General features: G+C 45.0%; 1 protein-coding gene across 2 annotated transcripts; it reads right to left on the minus strand.

Moving 5' to 3' along the window:
* Positions 1–2,796: 2,796 nt before the first annotated feature.
* On the minus strand, positions 2,797–24,752 carry RANGAP1 (Ran GTPase activating protein 1). Of its 2 annotated transcripts, XM_055711845.1 has the most exons (17): positions 24,602–24,746; positions 23,854–23,891; positions 22,286–22,423; positions 20,937–21,064; positions 19,993–20,052; positions 19,176–19,355; positions 17,925–18,059; positions 16,617–16,775; positions 16,314–16,427; positions 14,733–14,832; positions 14,132–14,216; positions 13,608–13,749; positions 13,074–13,187; positions 12,661–12,763; positions 10,778–10,866; positions 8,825–8,946; positions 2,797–4,345 (listed from the first exon to the last, which is right to left on the minus strand). In XM_055711845.1, exons 3-17 carry the CDS (start codon positions 22,395–22,397, stop codon positions 4,276–4,278), a joined length of 1,713 nt encoding a protein of 570 aa, XP_055567820.1. In that variant the 5' UTR covers positions 22,398–22,423; positions 23,854–23,891; positions 24,602–24,746; the 3' UTR covers positions 2,797–4,275. The 2 variants fall into 2 exon arrangements, with proteins under 2 accessions (XP_055567820.1, XP_055567821.1); XM_055711846.1 differs by lacking the exon at positions 23,854–23,891 and having other exon boundaries at positions 24,602–24,752.
* Positions 24,753–24,859: the final 107 nt, after the last annotated feature.

Consider the following 24,859-nt stretch of genomic DNA (forward strand, 5'->3'; position numbering starts at 1 on the left):
GGGGCGGGGGGGGGAAGGAAGGGTAAGCCACCCCTGGAGAGAGGGCAGTGACCCAGACATCGCCTCCCCCTCGCCTTGCAGGGGGCTGGGAGCACCGGCACTGGAGAGCCAAAGCCTGGCGTGTCACAGCACCAGCCCGGCCAGAGCCCATGTGGGATTTGCACTCACCGTTTCCTGGGCTCCATCTTTCCTTCCCTGGCTCTGTAAGTCACAGGAGCTATGGAGGCGCAGGGCAGAAAGGTGACATCCAGCCAAAATCACAACGGTGGCAGTAAGCCTGAGCAAAAGGGGCTGTGCCACCTTTACAGCTCGCCGTCCTTCTCATTTTGCTTCTCTGCTTGTTTTGAAGAGGCCAGGGGTAGCAGTGCCTGTATGAAACATTTGCTTGCAGAAGGACATGGAGGCCTTCATATTTGTTCCCAACAACAGTTTCCCTTTTTTGGCTCTGCATTTTGCTCTCCCAGGGAACAAGAGCAGATTTGCAGCGTAACAAAAACTTGGGAGATTTGATGTCTCTCACCCCTTCAAGCCCTTCTCCTATTCTGCAATCTCAACTGTCAGGAACATCCCATCCCATCCCAGTGCCACCTGTGGGCAATGGACATGCTGGCTGGGGTCTATGAGCCTCCCCGGCCACTGCCTTGGGCTCCTCTGTCCCTGCAGCCTCCCGGGTGCTCGTTGCTCCCGTGGCACAGGGTGACGGCCCCCCCGCACCCATGCAATCAGCAGCCCAGAGGCACCGGCTCCCACACTCGTCTCCCCTCTGCTGTGCGGGGAGCTGGGTCTAGAGAGGGTGAATCTGCCTCGGGCTGGCAGGGGTCACGCTGAGGAGCTCGCACCGGAGCACCAGGACCTGTTTGCAGGGTCACGGCTGGCCTCGGGGAGGGCCAGGGCCAGGGCCAGGTGCCCGTTTCACGTTACAGCCACACTCTGGCCAGCGCTCATGCTCTGTCTGGCGGTCTGACCCTACCCCTGCTGCATGCCACCAGCGTGACCGGCCCTCGTGCCCCCAGAGCTACTCGCCGGCTGCCCAGCAGTGCTGCACCCACTGCCCCAGTGCCAGCCTGTGCTTACTGCGCACCGCTGTCCCCGTGCCACCACTAAGACGACCTTGCAGCACCGCGTGCTGGAGGCCTGCTTCCTCCCAGACCTGCTGGATATCGCTGCCCTCTGCCTAAGGGGCAGTGGGGTGGAGCAGCTCTGGCCAGGTGCTCGCAGGGGTCTAGAGAATGTTGACCACCTCTACCTGAGCTACAACCTCCTCTGCCCCACTGCTGGCCACTCCGCATCTCAGCAGCAACCCCACGCGCAGCTGACTGGAACCACCGCAGCCACCCCCACCCCAACTCTGGCCACTGTCCAGCCTGCTGGGCTCCCCCTGCCTGACACCCCCCCCCCCCAACATCCCCCCATCTTCCCCGGCCAGGAGCCCCCACCCCTGCCTGGCCAACCACATGGGCAGCAACACCTCCCTGCTGGTGGCCTGGGTGACTGTGGGGAGGGCAAGGTGCGGTACCTGCCCCTTCCCCAGCCTCCCCCCCGGCTCCGACAGCCTGTTCATTTGCCCAGCAATGACCTTGCCAGCTTTAGCTTCTACTGAGGCTGCAGGCAGGCAGCCAGTCTTCGCTCATTCTGATGCTGCATGGGACATGAAGGCAGCACACTGGAACTTACACTTGGTGGGGTTTAACCGACCTCTGCCAGGCCAGATACTTTAGCTTTCCATTAAAGAAAATGTTTTGTGTTTGCCTGCAAGGAGCCCCATCCCATTACTACCACTACAGGGTTTCACTGTTCACAGATGCACTCAGAACTGCTCCGTGCAGACAGAGCTCTGCACCACCACTGCCTTGTCAGACTGATGAAGCTCAAATTAAAATACTCCTGACAACAGCGGTGCTTTTGAGGTGGGACAGTTGCACAGGACAGCCTGAAGTAGCACTGGAGTGACCCCATGTTCCTCCAGGACGCTGCTAGGAAACAAACACTGCCTGGGAACAGCTTCTAATGGAAACCAGAGCTAGCAATCCCCACTTTTTTTCCCCCCCCTCTAATCCTGAGGCATAAGCCAATTTTATGGGACTTCCAAGTCCATGTCCTACCTAGAGACAAATCTATCTTCCACCCTCACAATAACCCTTTTTCCTGTAGGCATCTAGTCTTAACACTGAATACCAGCAAATCCCATTTCTAAATAGTTTTTGCTTTTGAAAAACTCAGGGACCAACATCTCACACTCATTCAGCTACTATGGCTTGGTTACTCAAAGCAGGCTCTCCCCACATCCTGGCCCACAGGCCTCTGTGCAAGCAGCAGCATCCCTCTGACCTTTGCAGGCTCCTTTGGACAGTCTCACACACTCAACACGCTTTATGGGACCCTTGGCTTGGCATTTTTCTCCATGACCCTCCTCCAGGGCAGAGGGACATGAAGAGCAACAACAGGCAAGGGAGCTTCAAGGAAAGCTACACTAGGTTCAAGGCTTACAGAAAACACAGATTCTTTTATGGCTGTTTTGTCCTCAAGCTTGTAGCAAAACTTAACGGATCGGCTTTTGCAACAGAGAGCTGAAGGAACATAACGGGACGAGGCAAAGGAGGCAGGGCTTTAATGAACAGACACTACTCTTACACAAAGACCAGCATGTCCCCTGTCAGAGTAGCAAGACACCACTTTCCTGACCCTGCCGGGTCACAGCTGCACAAAACTTCCCACAGCCACCCCAGTTTCACCAGTGGTTGCCTTGAACAGGACCACAACCTGGAGGAATTCAAGCAGAGAGCGTGTGCAAGTAGGTGTTGCACATACCATGCACTTTATTTCAATCCAGTACCGCAAGCAGGTCTTGTACATACCAAATACTTTTTTTTTTTTTCCAATCCAGTGCCCCACGCCCCTTTTTCCCTCTGTGGTGCCTGCACACCCTGGGAGTTAACACCAGTTTTTCCTGCATTTTGGCCAAGCACGTGCACCCTGCCAGCTGTGGTCCACATTGCCTCACAGCAAAGGGACAGCAAACCCCATTTCCTTGGCTGCTTCCTGGTACTAGCCCTATTTATTCTGCATATTGATGGTAAGGTCAGCTAAGTTAGGATAAAGAGTCTCCTGCAACTGAAAACAAAGAAAGGAACAACTCCTTGCTACCTAAAGAGATGTGTTGGTTTGCAAAGGCTTGAAAGAAGCAGCGGCGGAACCAGCCTCTAAGCTTGTGTACTCAGGAGTGGTATGGGCAGGTACTGCAAGTACATAGGCACACAAACTATCCTCCATACAGAGATTTAGGGGCAGCTCCTGCTACTCCTTCAACACAAGAAAAAAGCACAGCCCTACCCAAGAAAAAACAGCACAGCCCTCATTTTTGAAGCTCTTACACATGCTCAGCTTTCAAACATGTGAACAGTGCACAGAGTCCCAGTGTTTTGTCAAAGGGAGGAGAAAGGGCACACATATTACATAGGCATTTCGTGAATTGTACTCATTTCCAAACCAAGCCTATTTAATTAGGAAGAGAAGGGAAAGGGACAAGAGAAGGGTAGGAAGAGGGAATAACACAGGCAATGGCAAAAAAATTTACAAGAAAAATATGCTTGCTCCCTTAAGCAATGGCCACCAGGGTCAGCCACACTACACAAATATTCCAAGCCACAGCAGCAAGGGAGTATATTAAAATACAGATCAGCCACACACTGCTTTTGACAAAAGGACTTGAAAGAAGAAACAAAGGGGAGCACACCTTGCCCCTCTGAGCCGGCAGCAGCAGAAGGGGGTCAAGCACTCCCCCGGCCTAGAGAAGCAGGGGCAGCAGCAACGTAGCCTTCCTCTTGCACGATGCTGAATGGTATCAGGCAGGAGTCAGTCCAATAAAACAAACAAACAAAACACACACACAACTGGGTTGATCCCGATGAGAGCACTTCTGGGCCCCGTGTTAGCCTTGGCACACCCTTGCCAATGCAACCAAAGTGGAGAAATCTTCAATTCATACAGAGCTCAGAGCAGCACTGACTTATTCTAGCATAAGCACTTGCCCTGCAGACCAGGGAGTCACTTCATGAGTAGAAAAAAAAAAAACATTCAGCAGGATTTGTCCAAGTTTATGGAAGCAGAAGGAAGGACAGACCTCCTACAAAGGGGAGGGGAAAAAAAAAAGAAAAAAAAGGAAGAAGGACAGCATGTCTGTATGGGCTCTGGGATCATCTCCCACCACGCAGTTCTGAGTTCTCTGCTGACAAGTCCTCTGAGGAGGGAAGGGCACAGCAGCACATCTCTTGTCTCTTACAGCTGGTGGAGAGTTTGTAAGAGCATGTGGCGAGCAAATGAACAGGAGTCAAGAGCACGGTTTGGTCTGTGAAAAAGACAAGAGAGATATTTAAATGCTACAAAGTAGTTGTTATTATAGTATTTTATTTGCTCATTCAAAGTTGGATATCTCAAACATACTGGGCTTATGCCCAAAAGCCTGCATTTTTTCCCCTTGTTTATCTGTTTTCAAACCATTCCCTCATTGCTGCGCTGATCTCTGCTTCCTATTTAGAGCTTGCTGTGGAAAACTCTCCTGTTGCTGAGTTAGAAAGACAACAACCAAGAATCAGAGCATTTATTTCCATAGGTACAAAAGTCAACAGTAGATCTTTCGATCTCTGCAGCCCCGTCTCATTTTGGGTAGAATGAAGTGGATGGGGGGGGTGAAAATTCCCATTCCTCCCTTCCAGCAAGGATTATTTTTAGTATAGCTCCACAGTTTAGGGCCACCAAAACACAGAAGACAAGTCAGCTCATACTCAAACCTTCTCACCAGGTCTCCTGCCATCTAGGACCCAATAATTAGTTCGGTCTCAGCGCTTTTTAAGTCTTTAAAAGAGGCACTATAACCCTCCTGCCCTCCCCACCATGGCCAAGAAACACCTGACTGGCTCTGCTGGGCCATCTTTCTGGGTGTCTTACGTATAGCCCACAGAACCTGCAGAGCACCATCTGAAAGGGCCTGGCCCAGAGACTGCAATAGCAAGGCCTACCTTATGTAGAATAACCTGCTCCTTGAAACTAGATGAAGGAAATAAAGTCACAGAAGAGTTAACACAGAGCTAAGTTTCCCTAACATTTCCATCACCTCCCAGTAACACATATTTCTGTTTCCATAGGCTAACTGTTCTCTAAGCATCACCACAACTAACCATCCGTATCCACCCATAAGGGAACTTCGTCCAATAATTTTAATCCAGTGCTCTCCACTGTTCTGAGAACAGAAATAATTAATTTTACCTCTTTCCCACCGCAGCACAGAAAAATAACCTTGATTATTAATAACAGTCAAGTCCACTCAATTTGTGAAAGTGTAAGCCGAAATAAAGACTGGAATATCCAGGTAGAAGCAAGAAGTTCGTTTCTAGATTTATAGCACATGGGCAATAGCTGCAGAGCTTGTTTGGTATAGGGCTCCCTGTCTGCTGCAGTTTAACAGAAACACATCCTGGAGAAGAGTTAACCCCTTTTATCCCCCCCCAAGAGCCATTCAATGCCCCACACTGGACAGACAATTACAACTTGCAGTTTCTCTTCAAAGGCTGGGCGAGATATTTCAGTCACCATCCTTGGAAGACCCAGCCCTGTTTGCAGTGAGCAGGCTGATTCTGCCTAGGCAGCTCCCCGTTTTTGGAAGTCGAAAGGATGATGATGTTGATGACAGCCATGCTCCCTCAGCCTCCACTGCTAACACCACGCCTCCTCTAACACTAAGAGCCTCCTTTTACTTGCTGTGGAGTTAGAACTACCTGCTGCTCTGTGCTACAGACTGTTGAAAGAGGCCAGTGATATCATCCAATCCAACAGTAAAGAACAGTAAACAAAATCCCCAAAAACCCAACACTTAAAGGAAAAAAACCAAACACCACCAGCTCCAGCAAGTCACAAGCAGGCAGGCCTTCACATACTTCCAGTGTTTCCACCTAAAAAAACTACGGAAAAGCACGTGTGGATTCACAGCACCCTCTTGTGTCCAAAAAAAAAAAAAAAGAGAAAATAAGGACCCACACCACCAGACTAAGATGGATGCTGCTTACAGTCTACCCACAATTTTATTTTTGAATGTGGAACGCTACCAATAACATCACAATTGTCACAAAAGAAAGGAGAATGACTATGCCAGAAGCCAGCCCCTTGCAACAAAAGGCAGTAGAGCTCTACCTAAACAGCTGCAAGAACTTTACAGCTCTAGAGGCCCAAACAGGCTAACTGCAATCCTAAAGGAGAAACCTAGAAAATATCACAAAAACTGCACACCAGTTTGCTGCAAATGAAGAACTCCTGGGTTTGACAGAGTAGAATTAGATTTGTTTCAGAAACAGAGCCCAAGTGAGCTCTGCAAATTACTAAGTTAACCAGTTAAAGGTTTGATTTAAGGTTAGAGTATGATTTTATTCTGACTGAATTCTACGGAAAGACAATGGGTGCAGGTTAATTGAGAAGTTGTTTTAACTGGACTTTGAGGTTCTTTAACTGTTATTTTCTCTCCAGGCAACTGTAAAGGATTTAATACTTGTTCTCCTTGCTCCCTTATGGAAAGCATTTTAATACATACATATATTTATAAAACATAAAAGTATATTGCTTGTACATAGTGTTGATTTCATTACGGTGCACAGAACTTGAGTTTCCCCATATCAAACCATGCAGAAGGGTTTCCAAATCAGAGGAAGCTTCAGCTCCAAGAATTTCACAGCACCAGGGACACTACAGGCTTGGCATTAGCACCCTTACATACCAAAGGCAGACAGTTCTGCCTTCTACTGTGAGATGCTCTTGGCTCTCACACAATTTTTCAGAACCTTTGAACAATCTCACACTTTCAGAAAGAGATTTCCCGCTCCTGTAGTGAAACGCTGGCTATAGATTGAATGGAGTTTTTATTAATTAAGATTAGATTTTTACTCTTGTCATATACAGCATTATGTACAGATGAAAGACATTCATTGGTATTTTTCAGACCTGGAGCCTGGGAGAGGCCTACATACACACAGAGAGAGGGACACAAGCATCTTTTGTGAGCAAGTTTGTCTAAAAGGACATGTCAAGTTGAGTTATGAGGCTACTCTAGGCACTGGAACCTGACATAAGCAATTAGAAGGGTCAAACGCACTGAACCAAAGTCCCCTTTTTCTGTGTTTCCAGCTCCAAGTGATTTAAATCCTCTGTTTGGAGGGCTGGGGCTGACAGATACTATGTGGTACTTGTTTAGATCATCAGGCACTAGTTAGGCCTGACCCAGCTTGAAGCAAGCCATCACTTTCTTCACCTTTATTCTAGGGCTGGTATTTAAGGCTGTACATATCTACTTAACCTGCAAGCAAGATCACAGGTACTGGCAGCAATGAAGGAAACGGCAGAAATGCAGTCATCTGTCTGGGCAACTTCACACTGCAAGCCCTGATACTTCTTCCTTAAGCATATGATGGAGTTGGAGGTATACTTGTGCAGTTGGTAAAGCATATAGTCATTGGCTTGTAAGTGCCTAATTCTTAGCCTGACCAAGCCAAAGACAGGAGAGCAGTCAAACTGTTCTACCAGAAGGGCCTCTGGGTTAACATTTACACATGTGTACTAAACAAGCTAGTGGATTTATTTTCTAAACCTGACATTAGCATGGCTGGTTGATGGAAACATATCACTGCTACACACCAGCTTTGACAGCTTCAGCCATACCAATGCCTGGAAAAATTCTCTTCCCTTATCCAAACTGGCCTGCTTCTAACCCCAGGAGGACCAAGAAAAGACTGACTACCAGTATCTGACTGCATCCGTATCACCTGTGTCTCATACTGACCACAAGTATTTGATGTCTCTACCTTTCAGCAGCAGGAGATCTTGAGCATCTGCATACTACCCATACCACAAAAATCAGGAAGGCTTAAGCCTCATTCTGGAACCTGTTAAAAAGCTGCTCTCACCCTATACGGCCACCAAGCTCCAAATGGATTTCAGACCTCTGCTGGTTTTGCCTCAGGTGACGGTTTTGGACTGTTTCTCCTCTTGACTGCAGAGTAGCATTTAATCCTTCCTCTCCTAAGGGAAGGTCTATTTGGTGTGCTTTTCCTGAGTCTCATCAATGCTGAAGTTCACACTGATTTAATCTAGTAGAGATACGGCTTCTACAGCTATCGCATTTACTACACTATGCTTTAATACATCAAAGAAACTAAAGCTAGTGGTGGCAAGGGTTAATTCTATACCTATACTAGAAGTAACAGAGGCAGGCAGTACAAGCAGCTTCTCCAATGCTTATGCTCTCAATTTAGTTCTCAGAAAAAAATAAAGCACTAACCTAGTTGCTGTTACAGTAGCAAGTTTCATTTGGAAACAAATTCAGTCTTTGTGTTTTGCAGCATTTTGGTCTGCTGGTGTTCCAGTGTTACAGAGCATGACAACTGAAGAGCTCTGCTGACCCTCATACTCAGAAGGATAATTTAGAGGGTACAGTTAGATCCAGCGTACTCAGAGTTCACTCAAGCAGTGGCTAGAAACCCAGCAGGTTTCCCTAAGCTCGGAGCACCTCTTCTGTGACTGGCATTAGCAGTCTCTGCTTCAGAGCCAGTCAGCTGCAATGCTGGCTTCCTTCTTTAGGATCAAGATATTTATTATTTTCTTTTACTCTAAACCTTGCATTCTGGAGTAAGCAAGATAGAAGTAGAGATCCATTAAACTGTTAATCCTTAATTTCAGAACAGGTAATTAGTGGGCTTTAACACAACAGCTTGCATGTAGCTATTAACCCTCAAACAGTTTCACTAGCTCCCACAGAGAAGGACTGCATGGCAAGTACAATACTCACTTTGTGACAAAAGCTGAGAGAACTGGGGCCAGGGATTTAGGGAAATAATCCTGCTGGACCATATGGTTCAAGGTCATAAGAATACCATAGAGGCTTGGGACAGCTTTGATCTTCTCTTCACTCTGAGAAAAAGGACAAGAATCTGAAGTCAGACATCAGGATCACTACTTTATCTAATCCACTGTATTTCAGAGGCAATGAATTCTGTTGAATGAAGTGCTCCCACACATTGTAGCAGAAAGCTGGTCACTAGATTAAGTACAACTGTTCCTCAAGACAGAATGTAGCCAATTCCATAGCCCCCCAGCACTAGCAACTGAAATAAAGCAGCATCAAGAACATTCTAGTATTTATCAACTGACAGCAGTAGTAACGGGGAAAGGAAAGCAATAAACTTATAAGTGAAACAGCCAAATCTCAGACACCCCATGTCAAGAGTCATCTCCCAAGGAATTTCAGACTTCAAAAAATTCAGTTGCTTTATTTTTCTTGTATTATTCTGTAGCTCATTTTTATACCATCTCCAGTTTTTTGGCAGGCCTCATCCAGAACTTGATGCAGTATTCCTAGAACTGGTCTCACAATTACATGAAAGACAAAGCTAATAATCACCTCCCTGCTTATTACATGAGGCTTAAGTTATTCTTGTTCCTAACATGATGCTAACTTACATGTCCCAACTCTTAAATTATTTTTCATTTATTTCTCCACTGCCATTTCAACTAAAGCTCTTCATTCTATAGACAGGCTCTAAACCTGTGTTCCTAGGCATATGTTCTTGCAGTTCATTGTGCTAAGAATCTGTTGCTCATGTGCTTCCAGCTGTGTGGAACAGAGTGGAAGCTGCTCCCTCTCCACACATGCCTAATTCATCCACAGTCCTTTATACCACAGATGACAATCAGCTGGCTGATCCTCAAGGGCTTTACTATCAATGCCACCTCCTGGCCTGAAAGAACTCTCCCCAAGCACAAGTCTGTGCTTTGTGCCCCATGCATATTTGCTGTTTTCTGTACTGGTAAAGAGGTAGGTAGTAGTCCCCAAAACAAGTATTCTGCAAAACAAAAAGCCATCTCGGGTTCTGAGCAGTGGGAAGCTCAGCACTGGTCCAACCACCTTTCTCTGTGTTCATTGGACAAGTGATTTTTAGGAAATTAAGATGTAGCCAAGCATGTCAACATTGTCTGTACCCCAAGCTGGATATTATCAGAAGGAAATCCATAAACCTAATAAAGAGCAGGCTGCTATAACAGGTTATGGCTGTTCTGTGGTCTAGAATTGTCTTGGTCCAAGCTTCCATTCTCATCTTCTAGGTCTTGAGGCAGTGAGAGGCATTAACCGTTGTAGCACAAGTAGGCAAAGGCACTTAAGCTTCTCCCCAGTCACTTCACCAAAAGTAAAGCTACAGGTACTCTAATGCAACACACAAGTTTCCTACTGACCCTCCATCTTTTCTTGGAAGTTTATTCCCTGTAACTACGTATTTAACACTAGCATTTGGCAAAGATACTCCAAAGCATGAAGTTGAATGCTACTGATCTAGCATAAATAGTTTGATATATATTTTTGAGCCATCATGTAAGATGCCCTAAAGGACCACATTAACTAACAATATTGTAGATTAGACTCCTGGACATGGCTCTTTTTTTTTTTTAGACACCACAGTCCAGTAGCAGCACTATTTCCTTACCTGACCCTCCTTACCTTTAGGGGATGACCAAGAAAGCAGAACATATTAAGCAGAAGAGGTATAAAGAGCTGACACCTCCTTCATCCTAATGCAACCTTGCAATTTCCAATTTCTGCTGGACCTGCAGACTTCCATTGTCCCTGGGCATCAGGCATGCACAGGCACCCAGCTGCTTCCATGGCAACATAATTACCCAAAACCCAGTCAGTCTGGTCTTTGACAGCCTAAAGAGACCATAACTTAACTCTTTCCTGCTTCCCCACCTTAAGTAGTCCCATGTGTATCAAGAGACTTGTGATGAATGCATCTGAATTAAATGTGGCAGAAGTGAAGGCTTTTCTCATCAAGGCATCTAAAAGAAATAACAATGCATCATATTAAACAATACAAAAAGGGATGCTGTTACAGACTAAGATCAAGACTGACAATACAGGACCTCAATGAATATCAACCGTAAAAGGAGTTTTGGAAGGTAGTATCTGTTAAGATTCCAGTTGTCACTACAGGGACTAGGTATAATCTCTAAAACACCGAGACAGGTGAAACCCAGTCCTTAAGTACAAGGCCTAATCAAGGGAAAACCAGAAACAAAAACCCAACAAAACCCACAAAAAAGCCCCAAATTCCCACACTGCCAAGCTTCAGATCCTATTTGAGCTCAGTCCTATGCAGCACAATGCTCTACTCAATGCATTTGAACATGCATGCTATGTGCATACATGCTTATACATATATTAATATAATCAAATGAAGTAAAACAAGAGTTAGGGCCATAACATTTTAAAGGCCAGCAATTCACCTTCCATTTGAAACCTCAGAGAATAAGGACACCTTAAGAGCTTGTTCAGCTGTTTTTCTGGGCTCCCTCAAGACCAATGTTCTGCAATATTGCAAAATACAATGTTGCAAGCTATAGGCAAGCCAGTGCTTTAGCTTCTCATGTCTGTAAAGTAGGCAAGGCACCTGTTCTGACCTCTGACCATTCTGGTTTCTTAGAATGGGCAGAACCCACTAGAGCAGCTGTAGAACAGTGTCAGACATTAACCAGGATCTCACTGTCAGCTGACATTTACTTTTCTGGAAAGTAATTGCCAGGTTCTACCTTTCCCTCAGGAGCAGGAGTAGTAAAGAACAGCTACATTCATATACAAGCACACTTTGGACAACAGGAATATCCTGTGCTCATTTTTCACTGGAGACAACTCATAATGGGCATGAGCCAAGGCCAGTACTAGCTCAAAGAGATGCCAACTGACTATTTTTGGCTAACTGGACCCATAACCAACTGTACAGATCCATTACATTACTGATTTACAGATAACAGCTAACAGTTTCACCACATCTATGTATTCCAAACTAATAAATTCTGAGCTAGGGAAATGCATGTTTGTTTGCAGTAAATCACTAAGTGGTCTTAAAAATAATTGATCCAATTCTTTTGGACAATATTGTTAGGTAGCTCATGTATGGGAGAACTGTACCGCTGAGAGACTGAAAAGGTTGGAAGTCAGTGGTCAGATGCCTAGGATCATTCAGAAATTCCTGTTTCCAAGTGAGAACATGAAGGGATACTATTAGTCCACACAATAAATCAGACCTAATTGAATCAGTGCTCCACAATACACAGAGAGGAACAGTCCCTTGCCTGTACATTTTCTGTGCCATGCCCCATGTTGCAAATCTCTGCTTACTAAAGAAATTAAAGATGTTTCAGACTGGTATAAGAGGTCTCTCTTTACACTCTCTTAATACTACACTGGAGAGGCTACTTCCTGGAAAACACTTTCAATAAATAGCCTTGAAAAAGTAACTGACTTTGGAACACAGAACTACTGGCCATTGACAGCCTAGCACCAAGGAGATGCAGTAAGGGCAGCATAGATCCACTGAAGACAGCAACTACAACAAACACTCAGCATCAAGCTTCAGAAGCACGAGATATGCCGAGTTCAGAATGAATCTCTACTGTCACTCCACAGAACAGCATGGCCCAGCTTGGTACTTCATTTTCTGGGGGGAGGCAAACTGCTGGGAACAAAACAGTCCAATGGCCTGGCCCATTGGCCCAGGGGCCTTCCTTTGCACTGCAGTGGTGTCCTTGACACTGAAGCAAGTCACACCACTAAGTGAAGAAAGGCCCAGTCACCTGTTGTTTCATGCACTGCTGTTCTCACTGGGGCTTCATCCTTGAAGACTGATGATATCCTTAGGAGAGTTGAAACTACCTTTTCTACATCAGCTGTATCTGTCTGAAAAGAAAAAAACCAGGGACCATTCAGTTCACTGCTCACCAGCTACAGAAGATGGGTCTCTGCCATCCTTCAGATGAAGGACATTAATTTTTCCTTGGCCATATCACAAGGTGTAAGCAATACTGAAATAAAGTTACTCTATGCAGAAGCTCTGGTGCCAGTACAAGGATGAATTGCATCATCTGCTTACATAAGGTTCCTCAGGATCACTGGGGAGATGATACAAATCTAAGTCTCAAGAGAGAAAGTTATCACCTCTGGGGATTAAATGATTCTGAAAGACAATCAAGCACAGAAGCTCACCTACCTGCTGAGCAATCATTACGGAACACCTTGGTCCTAGTCGCAGCAGCTTCTCTGGTGATGGGAAAGCAAGGAATGTGGCAATGTCCACAGGAGGAGATGGCACTGGAGTTGAATCCTAAAAGAGGCAGAAACCTTTTCAAGTTTGGTCTTGAAAGTAAATTGGTTCAGCAGCAAGGGTACATAGGACAGGTACATCAGGTCAGGATTTGTTCTGTTTGAAAACTATTTGAGGCTGGAATGAGCCCAGAGTTGGCACAGTCAGAACATGCTAGCACAACTGCATGGCATTGCACTTACAATGTTTCCACCACTTTTCTACACGTTTGTTACAACTGCTACAAAGCCTTTCCCTCCATGTACGTGTGCACATAAATATGTTTTACTGAAGTGTGCAAGTCATCTGTTTTCTTCCTGTGTTATCTCCCTGACTGTTTCTACAGTGCCAGCCCACAGGGAATGTGAATGCCTGCCAGCACTCCAAGTTCAGACTCACTTCAGATCTCACTTTTACTCTTTTTCAGCTGAGGAAGCTTACCTGTGAATCAATTATCTTCTTAGGAGTCAGTGACTCCTGTTCTCCCTGTCCTATCTCCTTTAGCTGTTCCTGTTCCTCCTCCTCCTCTTCCTCTTCCTCATCCTCCTCTTCATCCTCCTCCTCCTCTTCCCCTTCATCATCACTAAGGATTGATTAAAACATTACGTTAATTACACACCTGTAATTCCTGTACAATTGAACTCGAAACTTTTTTCGAGAAAAAGCAATCTCCCCTCAAGTATTACTGCAAGAAGTTAATCTCCATCTCTAACACAGGCTTCAGCCACCCAGCTGACAATGGCAAGCAAAGAGCAAGGAATGCAATAGATAACTAACACTAAGTCCATCAATGAAAAGACGACACAAGGCTTATCCTGCTTATGGAACCCTTCAACTGTGCTCCACACTGCACACTCAGACCAGTGTTCTGAGTGTTACAGTTCTTGTTTTAAGATGTAGGTGAATGAAAACATTGATGAGAATTGTCAGAAAATTTCCAATTTAAACTCTGGTATGCTGCTTACCTCAAAGATCCCAGCACAGCTGCCATATTGAAGCCTTCAAGGATCTCCTGGAGTTGCTCACATCCCTCTTCTCCCAAACAGTTACCTGGATTGACAGAAGAAAGGAAGCAGACTTAATAGATATACAGCAAAAGCCTCATGAATTTATGTACATTCTTGTTTATCTCTTATTTCTGAAATTGAAAAGTTGTCAGTCATTTCTACATAACACCTTAGAGGCAGCAATGCAGACTTCAGTCTTCAGTTATCAGAATCAAACAGTTGTTAAATAAATTTCAGCAGCATTGCACAATAGCTAAAACAAGCAAACCCCCTAATTTTCCAGTAAAGTTTTACTGAAAACAGCTATAGGTATTAGGCTAATCTTTGCACCTCAAGACATACTGAAACTGCTTAACTTTAACAATTAACTGAGTTCATGGCTTAAGAAAACTTCCAGGATCTAACTACTTCCTGTCCCAAGGTCATCCAAGTTCAGCTCAGAGTACTTTTTTTTTTAAATGCTGACAATTGCAAGACTAGAATATATGATACTGTCAACATTCTTCCTAGTGGTTTCTTGTTGGGATCAGACTAGACATACTTTAACAAATTTACATACCGTTGAGATCCAACTTCTCCAACTCTGCCTTATCTTCAATAACTTCAGCAACAGTCAGAGCAGCATCTCGTTTGATCTCACAGAAGGACAAATTTAGTTCCTAAGAAACAGAACATTTTTTTGCACAATTCCTATTAACATCTACCATCCCGATATGCTTAATGTGCTCACAAGTGTTCAGGGAAGACTCATCTGAAGACGCTCCTACCAAAAGTAGTATTTTTAATTGGAAATAATACCCGACACCTACTCCTACTTCATATACTTAACACAGGCATGTTGAAACATAGTGTTATTAAGAGCAGCCCTACTGAAGGTAGCCATTTTACTAAAATAGCTACAGAGACCACACCATTCTGACTGCTGCCCTAGAAGGTAGCAGACATTTCAGTCCTTAGTAATCATTTGACTGGAGACCTTTGCTTATTCAAGAGCATTCCAGAATTCACACACCAGTAAGTCTTATTGAAGAAAGGTAGTTACTATCCTAAATGGACTGTATACTTGCTTTTGAACACTTCAGTTGGAAGTTAAGGCCTTCAAAAAACAAACTACAAGTGATACTACTTCTGATAAACACAGCCAGCAGAGAAACAGTGTGGACAAACTAGTAAGAGTAAAGTTACTGAACAGCCAGACATCATACCCCACCATTCCACACTGCGCTCAATCAGTCCTTTCCTGATAAGAGATTTAATATTAACAGCAAAAGGGAAGCAGTCCTTGAACGGGATGAATCAGCTATGATTGCTTCATGCCACCTTCCCTTAGCCACTTCTGCTCTAGAAAAAAAGGATTTAACTTCTGGCTGTTCATCTCAATACCCCCATTAGAATCCTTACTTAAGTTTTCCTGGGAGATTCAGATAAGCTCCAGTAGTATCAGCAGAAGCCTGAGCAAGGGATCTCACACCCTAAAGTACCAGGTTCATATACATAAATAAGTATTAGCAAGCTGAATTTTTGTCTTTGACTGTAAACTTGAAAGATTAAGAATTATGTGTTCAGCATATGTCCCAGTGCAGTTGTGATCCATGGCAGGTGTTTCTAGAGATCCTAGCTTACTTATATTACTGGCTGGAATTAGGCCTGTCTAGAACATTGTCAAACGGAAGTCCTGTGCAAATGCTTGTGTGGGAGGCTATGGTATTGCCAAAACCCTAAAAATATCTGGACCTTTGATACGTGTCCTAAGAAAAAACATGAACTGTATGAACTCAGAAATGCTAGAGATTACAAGCTATTTAAGAGGAAAGTCTCTGTTCCCACTCATGACCCTCTAAGAAGTTCCAAAAGCAGATACTTCCATTGTCAGATTTCTTGATTAGCACTTGCTGAATTGAACCAACAACTTCAAAAAAACATCAAGCCGAGTCTAAACAGACCACTGGTACACTTCCATGTAGAACAGCCTTAGGTGTACATGGCAATGCCACTGATCTACAATACAGCTTACTGCTTTCGAGTTGTGAATCCCACTTTAAAATAATCAGAAGTAGTAGGAGAATGGACAGAAAAACATGAAATGGGAAACTAGGCATTTTCAAAACAGATTCAAAGCTGAACAGCAAGACAACAATACCTTTAATTTATGAAGCCCTTCTTTAATAGCATCAGCAATAGCAACAGCGCCCTTTGAACGCACCAGGCAGTCTCCAAAATTGATCACTTCAATCTGACGAAGTGCCTTCAGAGTCTGCAAGACAACACATATTTCAAAATACAGACATGCAAGTAAATGAATGTCCTATTACTCCTGAAAGGCCAGCTTTTCCACTGCAACATGGCATGTGGCTCCACCAACCCAGAGGCGCTAATGCCAGCTATATTTGAGAAGACTGGGAGGCAGAAGACAAACCCAAAGCAACAGCTTAGAACAACTCACCTCTGCCATGGCCATAGCTCCTTTCTCTGTGAAGGTGTTGTCATTCAAGTTTATAACCTTAAGCAGTGGGTTGATAGCAAAGGCCTGGGCCAGTGCCGTGATGCCAGGATGGTTAATTCCATTCTGTGGCATATGGACCTCTTCTAAGGTCCCAATGATCTGGGAAAGGATGTACATGAAAAAAGCTCTTAGGAGACATACTTCAACACGGTATAGTGCTCCACTCTAGTATTTGCTTTATTTTCCCTTGAACTCAAGACTCCATTAGTTCTTCTACACAGAATTATTTACCAGCAATTATGTCACAAATCAAGCAAAATTGCAGGCTCATGGCAATCAGATCAACACAAACCCCTAAGTCACAAGTAGCACCCTCCCAGCATGCTTGCTCTAGATGCCTTAAAAAAAGAGCTCTTCACCTGGGGCTCAACACTGAAATAGACCAAGCAACATCAATGGATATGGCATTTTTTCTAATTAAGTTCTAGATTTTGCCCTGACTGCAGAAGCAAACCAGTAAGATTAGTATAAACACTGTTCATGGACTAAACAGCGTGTCACAAAACACAGTAATGAATGCCATTTTAGTAGTGCCACTCAGTCTGAATTTCTCATGAGCCACTTTGTTATGCACCTTAAGTATTTAAGAATTCTTATTTTTGCCACGATCACCAATTGGTCAAAATCACATCCAGCAGCTCTACAAAAAAATAGCCTATAATCCGTAATATCATTGTTAATATACCTAACAATATGCATTATAATTCAGAAGTCACTTTTAGCTGCAATGGGGAAAGAAGAGGGAATTAGGTGGCACCAACCACAACGAATCCTCTTCTTCCATCAAAAGTGCAATTTGGTCAGTGACAGCTAGAGAAGGCTACATAGCATTTAAAGCCCTTACATGATGATCCTAGCAAAACCACTACATTTTTGCCAGATGATTGAATAACTAGGCAAAGTAGTCAAGAGGTCAGCTGGTACACCCAACCCAGTGCCAAATAAATTAGCAGGAGGAGGAGGAATAGGATGACTATTAAGTTACTCAGGAGATCCTATTTCTCCCTCAAGCCACTACTTTACACAGCCACTAGTTATGTGTTTGGAAGCCTAGGTCACAGAAACATTCACTCATCAATTCTAATTGCACTTGAAGATTCCAGTTTCAGCAAACATCAAGACTTTAGTCAACCAAGAACCAGCCACTGCCTCCAAGCTGAGGCAAGCTCTGTGTGCATTACCTTTAACATTGGTACTTAACATACCTTGCTCCAGTTTGCTGTGAAGAAGCTCTGGTTTGGTACTTACCCCAAAGGCTTCAGCCAGCGCAGTAGCACCATCATTCTCCAGACGATTTCTGCCAGCTACAAATACTTTCAAAGCAAGAGGCTTGCCCTGGGCACTTGATTTCCTATGACACTCTTTCAGAGCAGCTGCCAATATCTAAAGATAAAACAAGCAATTTATACTGCCTCAGCAACTCATTCTGAAGGAATCCAAGTGTATTTTGTATATCCAACTCAAGAAATACTTCAGTGACAGTTGAAACATACCCACTTCTACAGTGGGATATACACTATCACTGACTACAATACTTGCACACTATGGTCTTAGGCAAGTGATAATTTTGCAACACTAGGACACACTGACTCCATTAAGAACATTTGATTCTTAAACAGGCAAACATGTAGGGCCTTAGTGATGATGACAGTCCCAGTTTTCTGCCTCATCCAACAGGCATCTCTTTAGCGGCAGGCTCGGTAATACTGTTCTCTCAAATGCAAGGCTACTAGCTCCCTTGACATGGAATCTAACTTTTAAAGATAGAACCAGTTTTCCTATGCTGGAAAAACAGATGAGCTTTTCATACTTCAGAAATTTACCCATGAAAACATGTGGAGGGAAAGGATCTCAAGACTGGAGAAAAGGAAGAACAGTCTCATTAAGCTGAAGGGAAATGCAAACTCCTTCAAGTGGGGAGGAATAACCTAGATCACTTGCAGCTGGTCAAGGGAAGTGATCCTTTTCCTACACTCAGCCCTGTGAAATGCACTCAAGTACTTGCATCCACTTCCAGGCTCCTACATAGACATGCAAAGGTGAATCTAAAGGGTTCCAAGGATGATTAAGGAATTGGAGAATTTTTCCACACTGGGTAAGTGCTGAAAGCTGGGATTATTAAGGCTGGAGAAGATAAGGTTCTGGGGGAGATCTTATTCATATGTAAGAAAAGCCAGAGTAACAGGATGAAGAAGGTGGTGACACACAAACCAGTGTGAAGAAAATTCCATTTGAACACAAAAAATTTTTACCATGAGGGTTGTTAAACACTGGGATTAGACTACCCAGAGAGCCTGTGAAGTCTCCATTCTCTGAGATATCCAAAACCTGACTAGACACAGCCCTAAGCAACCTTGTCTAGTTGCCTTGAGCAGGGGAGTTGAACTAGACAATCACCAAAGATCCCTTCCAACATCAACCATTCTGTGATTCTGCACAGGGTAGTCTGAAGCCAAGTCCTGGCTCTGACCTCATTCCCAAAAAGGAGACAGCCCTTACCTTGCCACCACCAATGCCCATGCCACAGTTATTGAGCTTGAGTTCCTGCAGGGTGTAGCACACAGGGCTCTTCAGCAGTGCCTCAAAGCCACGCACACCATCTGGCCCAAAGGCATTGTCACTCAGGTCCAGCTCCACCAGCTGGGCTCCAGCAGTGATGAGTGCATCCCCCAAAGAGATCTGCAAGGTAACAGATGGCAGTGGGTGGGAAGGAGGGAGTGGATTGACTTTTAGTGACAGTAACACTGCAGCAGCTAGGTATGACAGTGACGCTGCAAAAAATTTCCACTTTGAAGACATTTGGCAAAGCTGCATTGGGAAATAAAACTTCGCACAACTTCTCTAGCTTTAGCTGTAAATTAAGCTAAAGATAGCTATAAGGCAATTACCAAGAAGTTATCCCAGCCCTTTAGGTCAAATACACGATTTTCAAAATGAGTTTCCCCCTTTACCCTGCTAAAAAATAATTTTCATTCTATTGAGTTTATGCTCTTGCTTCACTGGACTCAAGTAGGCAGGGAGCTCTGTAATATGCTTGGAAGAGATGGCCATGTCCTTTTATTTAGAAAGCTTAGTTACCATTCTATCCAGTGACAGGCTTCTTCACTAGTTTGAACTTGCATTTGGCCTTTTATCAACTGTTCTCCATCTCATACAAATGGAGCAGAAAAGAATCACTCACCTGGGACATTTAGCATTAAGAGCATAGAGAAAGATCAGCTCTGTGCTAAAAAAACATCATACTCCCAGAAAAAGCATGAGAAGGTGAGAAAAGAAGTTATATTAGTCAGAAGTCTCAGATCTAGTTTTCACTTACCAAAGCAGGAGGTATCTCAGACCTTAGTCTCCCTGTGAACATGTCACTCCAATGACACCTCTAAGAAACACAGATAGAAACCATTAAAATATTTAGGACAACACAATTGTACAGAAGTTTACACATACAAGCTGCATTATATTACTGGGGACAGCTTAATACTGTCTGCCTTCCCTTGGGTTTGTCATTTGATTGTACTAAAGAGCTATGAGAACTAACATTACAATTACTTCACTTGCAAGGACATAAATCCACTGAAATGCACATTGTAAATAACACTATACAAGACTGCTTGCTTGTACTCAAGCTGAAATTATTTTCTGCTGAGAAAATCGCCACAGGAAAAATCAGCAGGAAACTGAAGGATACATTAGGAATGCAGATTTTAGTAAGGTATGGAGCTCAACAATCAGAACTGGCTGGAAAAGCCACCTTCGGGTGACTAACATGAATCATTATTTCATACTCTTCTCCTGCAATGGACAGTGCCTCTAGCAGCACAGCATCCTCCTAGCATTAGGCTAGAACAATAGTAGGGAAACAGCTTAGAAAAGCCTCCTGATGCATTTTCTCCATTATTTCTTCCCTATTCAGCCCTTCTCCAGAAGGAAGATCTCATCCAGCTTTCCATTAGAACTTATGTTTTGTTGCCACAGTTTGTTTACAGATGCTGCCTCTGCAGAGAGGCTCTTTGCACAGCTTCCCAGCTTTAAGACTAGAAGCCTTCTTAAACAGGAAGAGTTACGAATGCAGAAAGTGTTCCCATTATCCCAAAGTCCCCAAGTTCTGCCATGTTTTCCTATGATTCTTCTTCCTACTGGAAGAACCACCAAGCAAGCTTTGAGGCTAACTCAAGGCAGGCTACTGCAGGAAGAGCATAGATAGGCCTTCAGTATTTCTACATTACTTCTTCCCCTTTACCATTTCCCACTCAAGGATCTCACCTTGAGCTCCGATTTCTTCTCCAAGGCTTTGGCAATGACCTTTGCTGCCTCCACACCCACTGTGTTGCCTTCCAGACGCAATGCTTCCAGGCCATCAAATTCCTCAATTTGCTTGATCACTTCTTCAGCTGCAAAAAGCATATAGTCTAGTGGCCTTTTAACTATCACCTCAGGTACCACAGTAACACCGATGCAGCAATACTTGCTCAAGCCTACCCTTAGCAAAACCAGATGATCATTATCTGAAAGAATCCTGGAACAGCAAAAGGAGCAGCAGAGCTAAAGTGTCAGGTCATTAGAGAGTGTTCTCTATTCCCCACCCTGCCTTTTCATAATTTGTTTCTGGTACTGTTGATAGCCATCCTCCTATTTGCAAGAGTAAGTTTCCTTACTTCCTAAGTAAGATTCCTCTGCCATTCAGCACACTGTTTAGGAGCTAGAGTGCATGTGTCTACAAAGATGCAAGGACTAAGCTTAAAGTTGATGAGAATTGATGCCACATCAACAGGAAGAAGTTCTCACTGGCTGACAGAAGTAGATGCCTATTTAGCAAGCATGTCAGGGTGGAACAATTTAACTCTACAGTAATCCTATGCAATACACAGGAGCAGGCTGCAGACTCTTGTATCAATGGGCACGTGTTATCATTCCCAAGCTCCAAAGACTTTCCCCACAGTTCAGTGGCTTTGCACTACTAAAACAGCATATAAAAAACCACCACCTTTGGAATCAATGAAAGAGGTACGCACTATAGCAAATAACCTCTTTGAAGAGCATGCTGTTTCTTGGTGTGGCAGAAATGTTGATCTAAGACTATAAACACATTCTCCAGGTATTTACTATACTAGCAGCCACTGCAAAGCTTTCTTACCTGTGAAACACATACCAGCAAGAGATATTCCAGAAAAAAAGTCTAACAAATTGATCATAATTTGGAAAGAAACTGGACTACTGCAGCAGACTAACATATCAGCCTGTTTGTTACTCTGTGCAGGTCTTCAAAGCATCTACTTGTTTGAGGAGCTGTTATCCAATTGCTTACTGTTTTTAAAAGAAGCACCAACTTCTAATGCACAGTGACTGTTAAAAGACTTTGTGTTCTCACCAAGAAAACAAGAACTACACATCAGGGAGCAAACCCCCAATACCGCCAACTGTAATACCACCACATCAAAGCAGGGCACAAGAAGGGAAGGCAACACTGCTATCAGAAGCGGCTGTAGCCAAACCCCCCTTGCATCGCAGCTAGTATTACGACAACTTGTCCATGCAGAATTAGCATCAGGTTTACTACAAGACTTCAGAATTTCAGGGAGACACTTCCCAAACACAAGGGTATTTTCTCTTACCATCTTCAGCTGTATTGAGTTTAAGGCTCTGGCCTTTGAAGCTCAACTGTCCACCACCCACTTGGGTTTTGGCAAGTGACTCTGCAAGCTTAGTGATGTCTTCTGATGCCATTTTTCTGCTTTTCCCAGTGCTAAGAGCTGCCAATTAAAAGAAATCATTAACATAAGAAAAGCAAACTACAATATATGATCTGTATGAATAATTATATTTATTTGAACACTGTGGGTTTTGTTCCCAAGATATCTAATTGAGTTTTCAGTGTCATTAGTGTTTTCCCCATAGCTCACTTATGACAGCTAGGCTAGATTAACATTCCAAAGCCAGCCAGTCATGTGGTGTTGATTCTTCCAAAACTGACAGAACTTGGGTTTCGATGGAGTTGTTACACTCCATAAATAACCAGTACCTAAAACTATGGATTAAGGCCACTTTAAGACATTACTCTTTGCACAACAATTTTACAACTCAAACATAACATTTCTGTCCCCAAACCCCATCCCTTAATTATACACGCTGCACATTTCCCCTGTTATCCAAAGCAAGCTAGAATGAAAACAGCTGTTTTTCCGTTTCAGTGATATCCCCAGCAGTGCCCTTGTCAGCACAGTTCTAGAAACACTGAGTTGCTGAAAACATCATCAGGTTTGTGGGTTCTCTTTCCTTTCCAATGTCCCACACAGATTCATCACACTCATTAAACGGGATGATCTTACACTGATGATTGATTAGCAAACATTTTGCCTTGAGGCACAAGTTTGAAGCTAGCCATGTCTAATAGCATCTGCATACCATTATTTAATGAACATCAATCACTGCATGAAGTAACTGGCCTCCATTCATTCAGCAGGATAAATGGAGCATGTTTCTTAACCCCTGCTGGCGTAAAAGACTACATACAACTAGCGTTTAGAAGCAACATACTTATAAAACAGACTTCAGGTGTCAGAAGGGATAAAGGTTCATTCCTACAAGAGCAAACCGATTCCCTTCCATTCTTTTCTGACTTAGAAGTGGCTCCATACACTTGCAACTCTGTGCTTAACAGCACTGGTTTTAAAATGCCCCATAAATGCAAGTTGGATGTACATACTTTCCTCCTGATACCTAGCTGTGAAGCCTTCAGCTTTCCCAGAGCACATCATCTCTTCAGTTTTCATTAACTTTAGTGTTACTTTTGGACACGGGGAAAAAACCCAAAAAGTCACCAAAGCTGATCAACATCACTTGTCTCGGATGACTCTCCTCTAACATAGATGCTGCCAGTAGAAAGACACCTGCATAACTTACTCCACTCCTACCAGGCATCTGTTCACCTAGTTCAATTATTAGTTTTGCTTTTAAACACCTTATCGCTCTACTGTTTAAAAAGTTAGTTCTATTTCACTATGGTGCTCTTCCATACTTTAGAGGCATACACACTCCCTTTGCATCTCTTTCCCTTAAATCCCCTTTTACTGTCTCTACCTTACACACAGGCTCTTCCTAATTTCAACACCAGGAATTCATCACCACAAACCGGAGCAGACTTTATTGCCAACATGTTAACCACACCCAGTTGTCAACCTACCAGACGTCTCTTCACTTCTAGTTCTTCCCCAGGGAAAGCTTTAAAAAAAAATTAAATTGAAAAGTGGGTACGTTTGGGAAATAAAACCAAGATCTGGAAACGCCTGAAGAGCGGTTTCCGCCTTACTTATGGACAGTACGAAGATGCAGGCTTCCTGACGGTCAAAAAAAGCTGGTTCAGCCGAACGTTTTAATTAGCCCCCGCAGCGGCTACCTGCCGCGCTGCCCTGAGGAGAGGCCTGCTCTGCCCTCCCGGCAGCGGAGGGCCCGGCCCCGGCAGCGCCGGGTGACAGCCCAAGGTTACCCCGCGGCCAGCCCGGCAGCGCGCCGCGCCGCCCGCGGAGCCGCCGCTGCCCCCCCGAGGAAGCCGCCGAGCGCCGGCCGCGCCGCCACCTGCTCCCCGCGGCGGCCCCCGCGCCCCCCCCGGCCCCCGCCGCCCCGCTCCCGCCCCCGCCGCGGGTAGCCCCCGCCGTGCCGCGTGGCGCCCGGCGCGCGGGGAGAGCGGCGACGCGGAGGGGGCTCCCGCGGCCGGGCACGCGCGACCTGCACCCGCGCGGGGGTACTCCCGCCTGCGCGTGGGAGGGCCGCGAGGGGTTCCCTCCCCGCCCCCCCGGCGCGAGGAGCCGGGGCGGCGGCAGGAGGGGGGGGTGTGGGTGTGTTAGTCCGCTGGATCGCATCGCCTCACCTCACGCGCACCCCCCGCCCCCGGCCACCAACGGCGGCTGCCACCTCCCCGCCCCTCCCCTCACCTCCGCGCCCGCCGCTGGCTGCCGGGTGAGGCGATCGAGTGGCGCCCGCCACAGCCCTCACGCCGCCGCCGCCGCCGCCGCCGGGGACGATGGGTGAGAAGTGGGAGGGGGGGAGGCGGAGGATTTGAAAGCCGGCAGTTTTGCTTCCCCCTTCGCGATTGGATGCGCCGCGTGACGTTCCGGGGGTGCCCCCGCCCCGCCCCACGCCGGATGCCGTCGTGCCGCAGCCGGCCGGCCTCGCCGTGCGTGGGCGGGGCT

This window comes from Falco cherrug, chromosome 5, assembly GCF_023634085.1.
Source record: "Falco cherrug isolate bFalChe1 chromosome 5, bFalChe1.pri, whole genome shotgun sequence".
NCBI lineage: Eukaryota > Metazoa > Chordata > Aves > Falconiformes > Falconidae > Falco > Falco cherrug.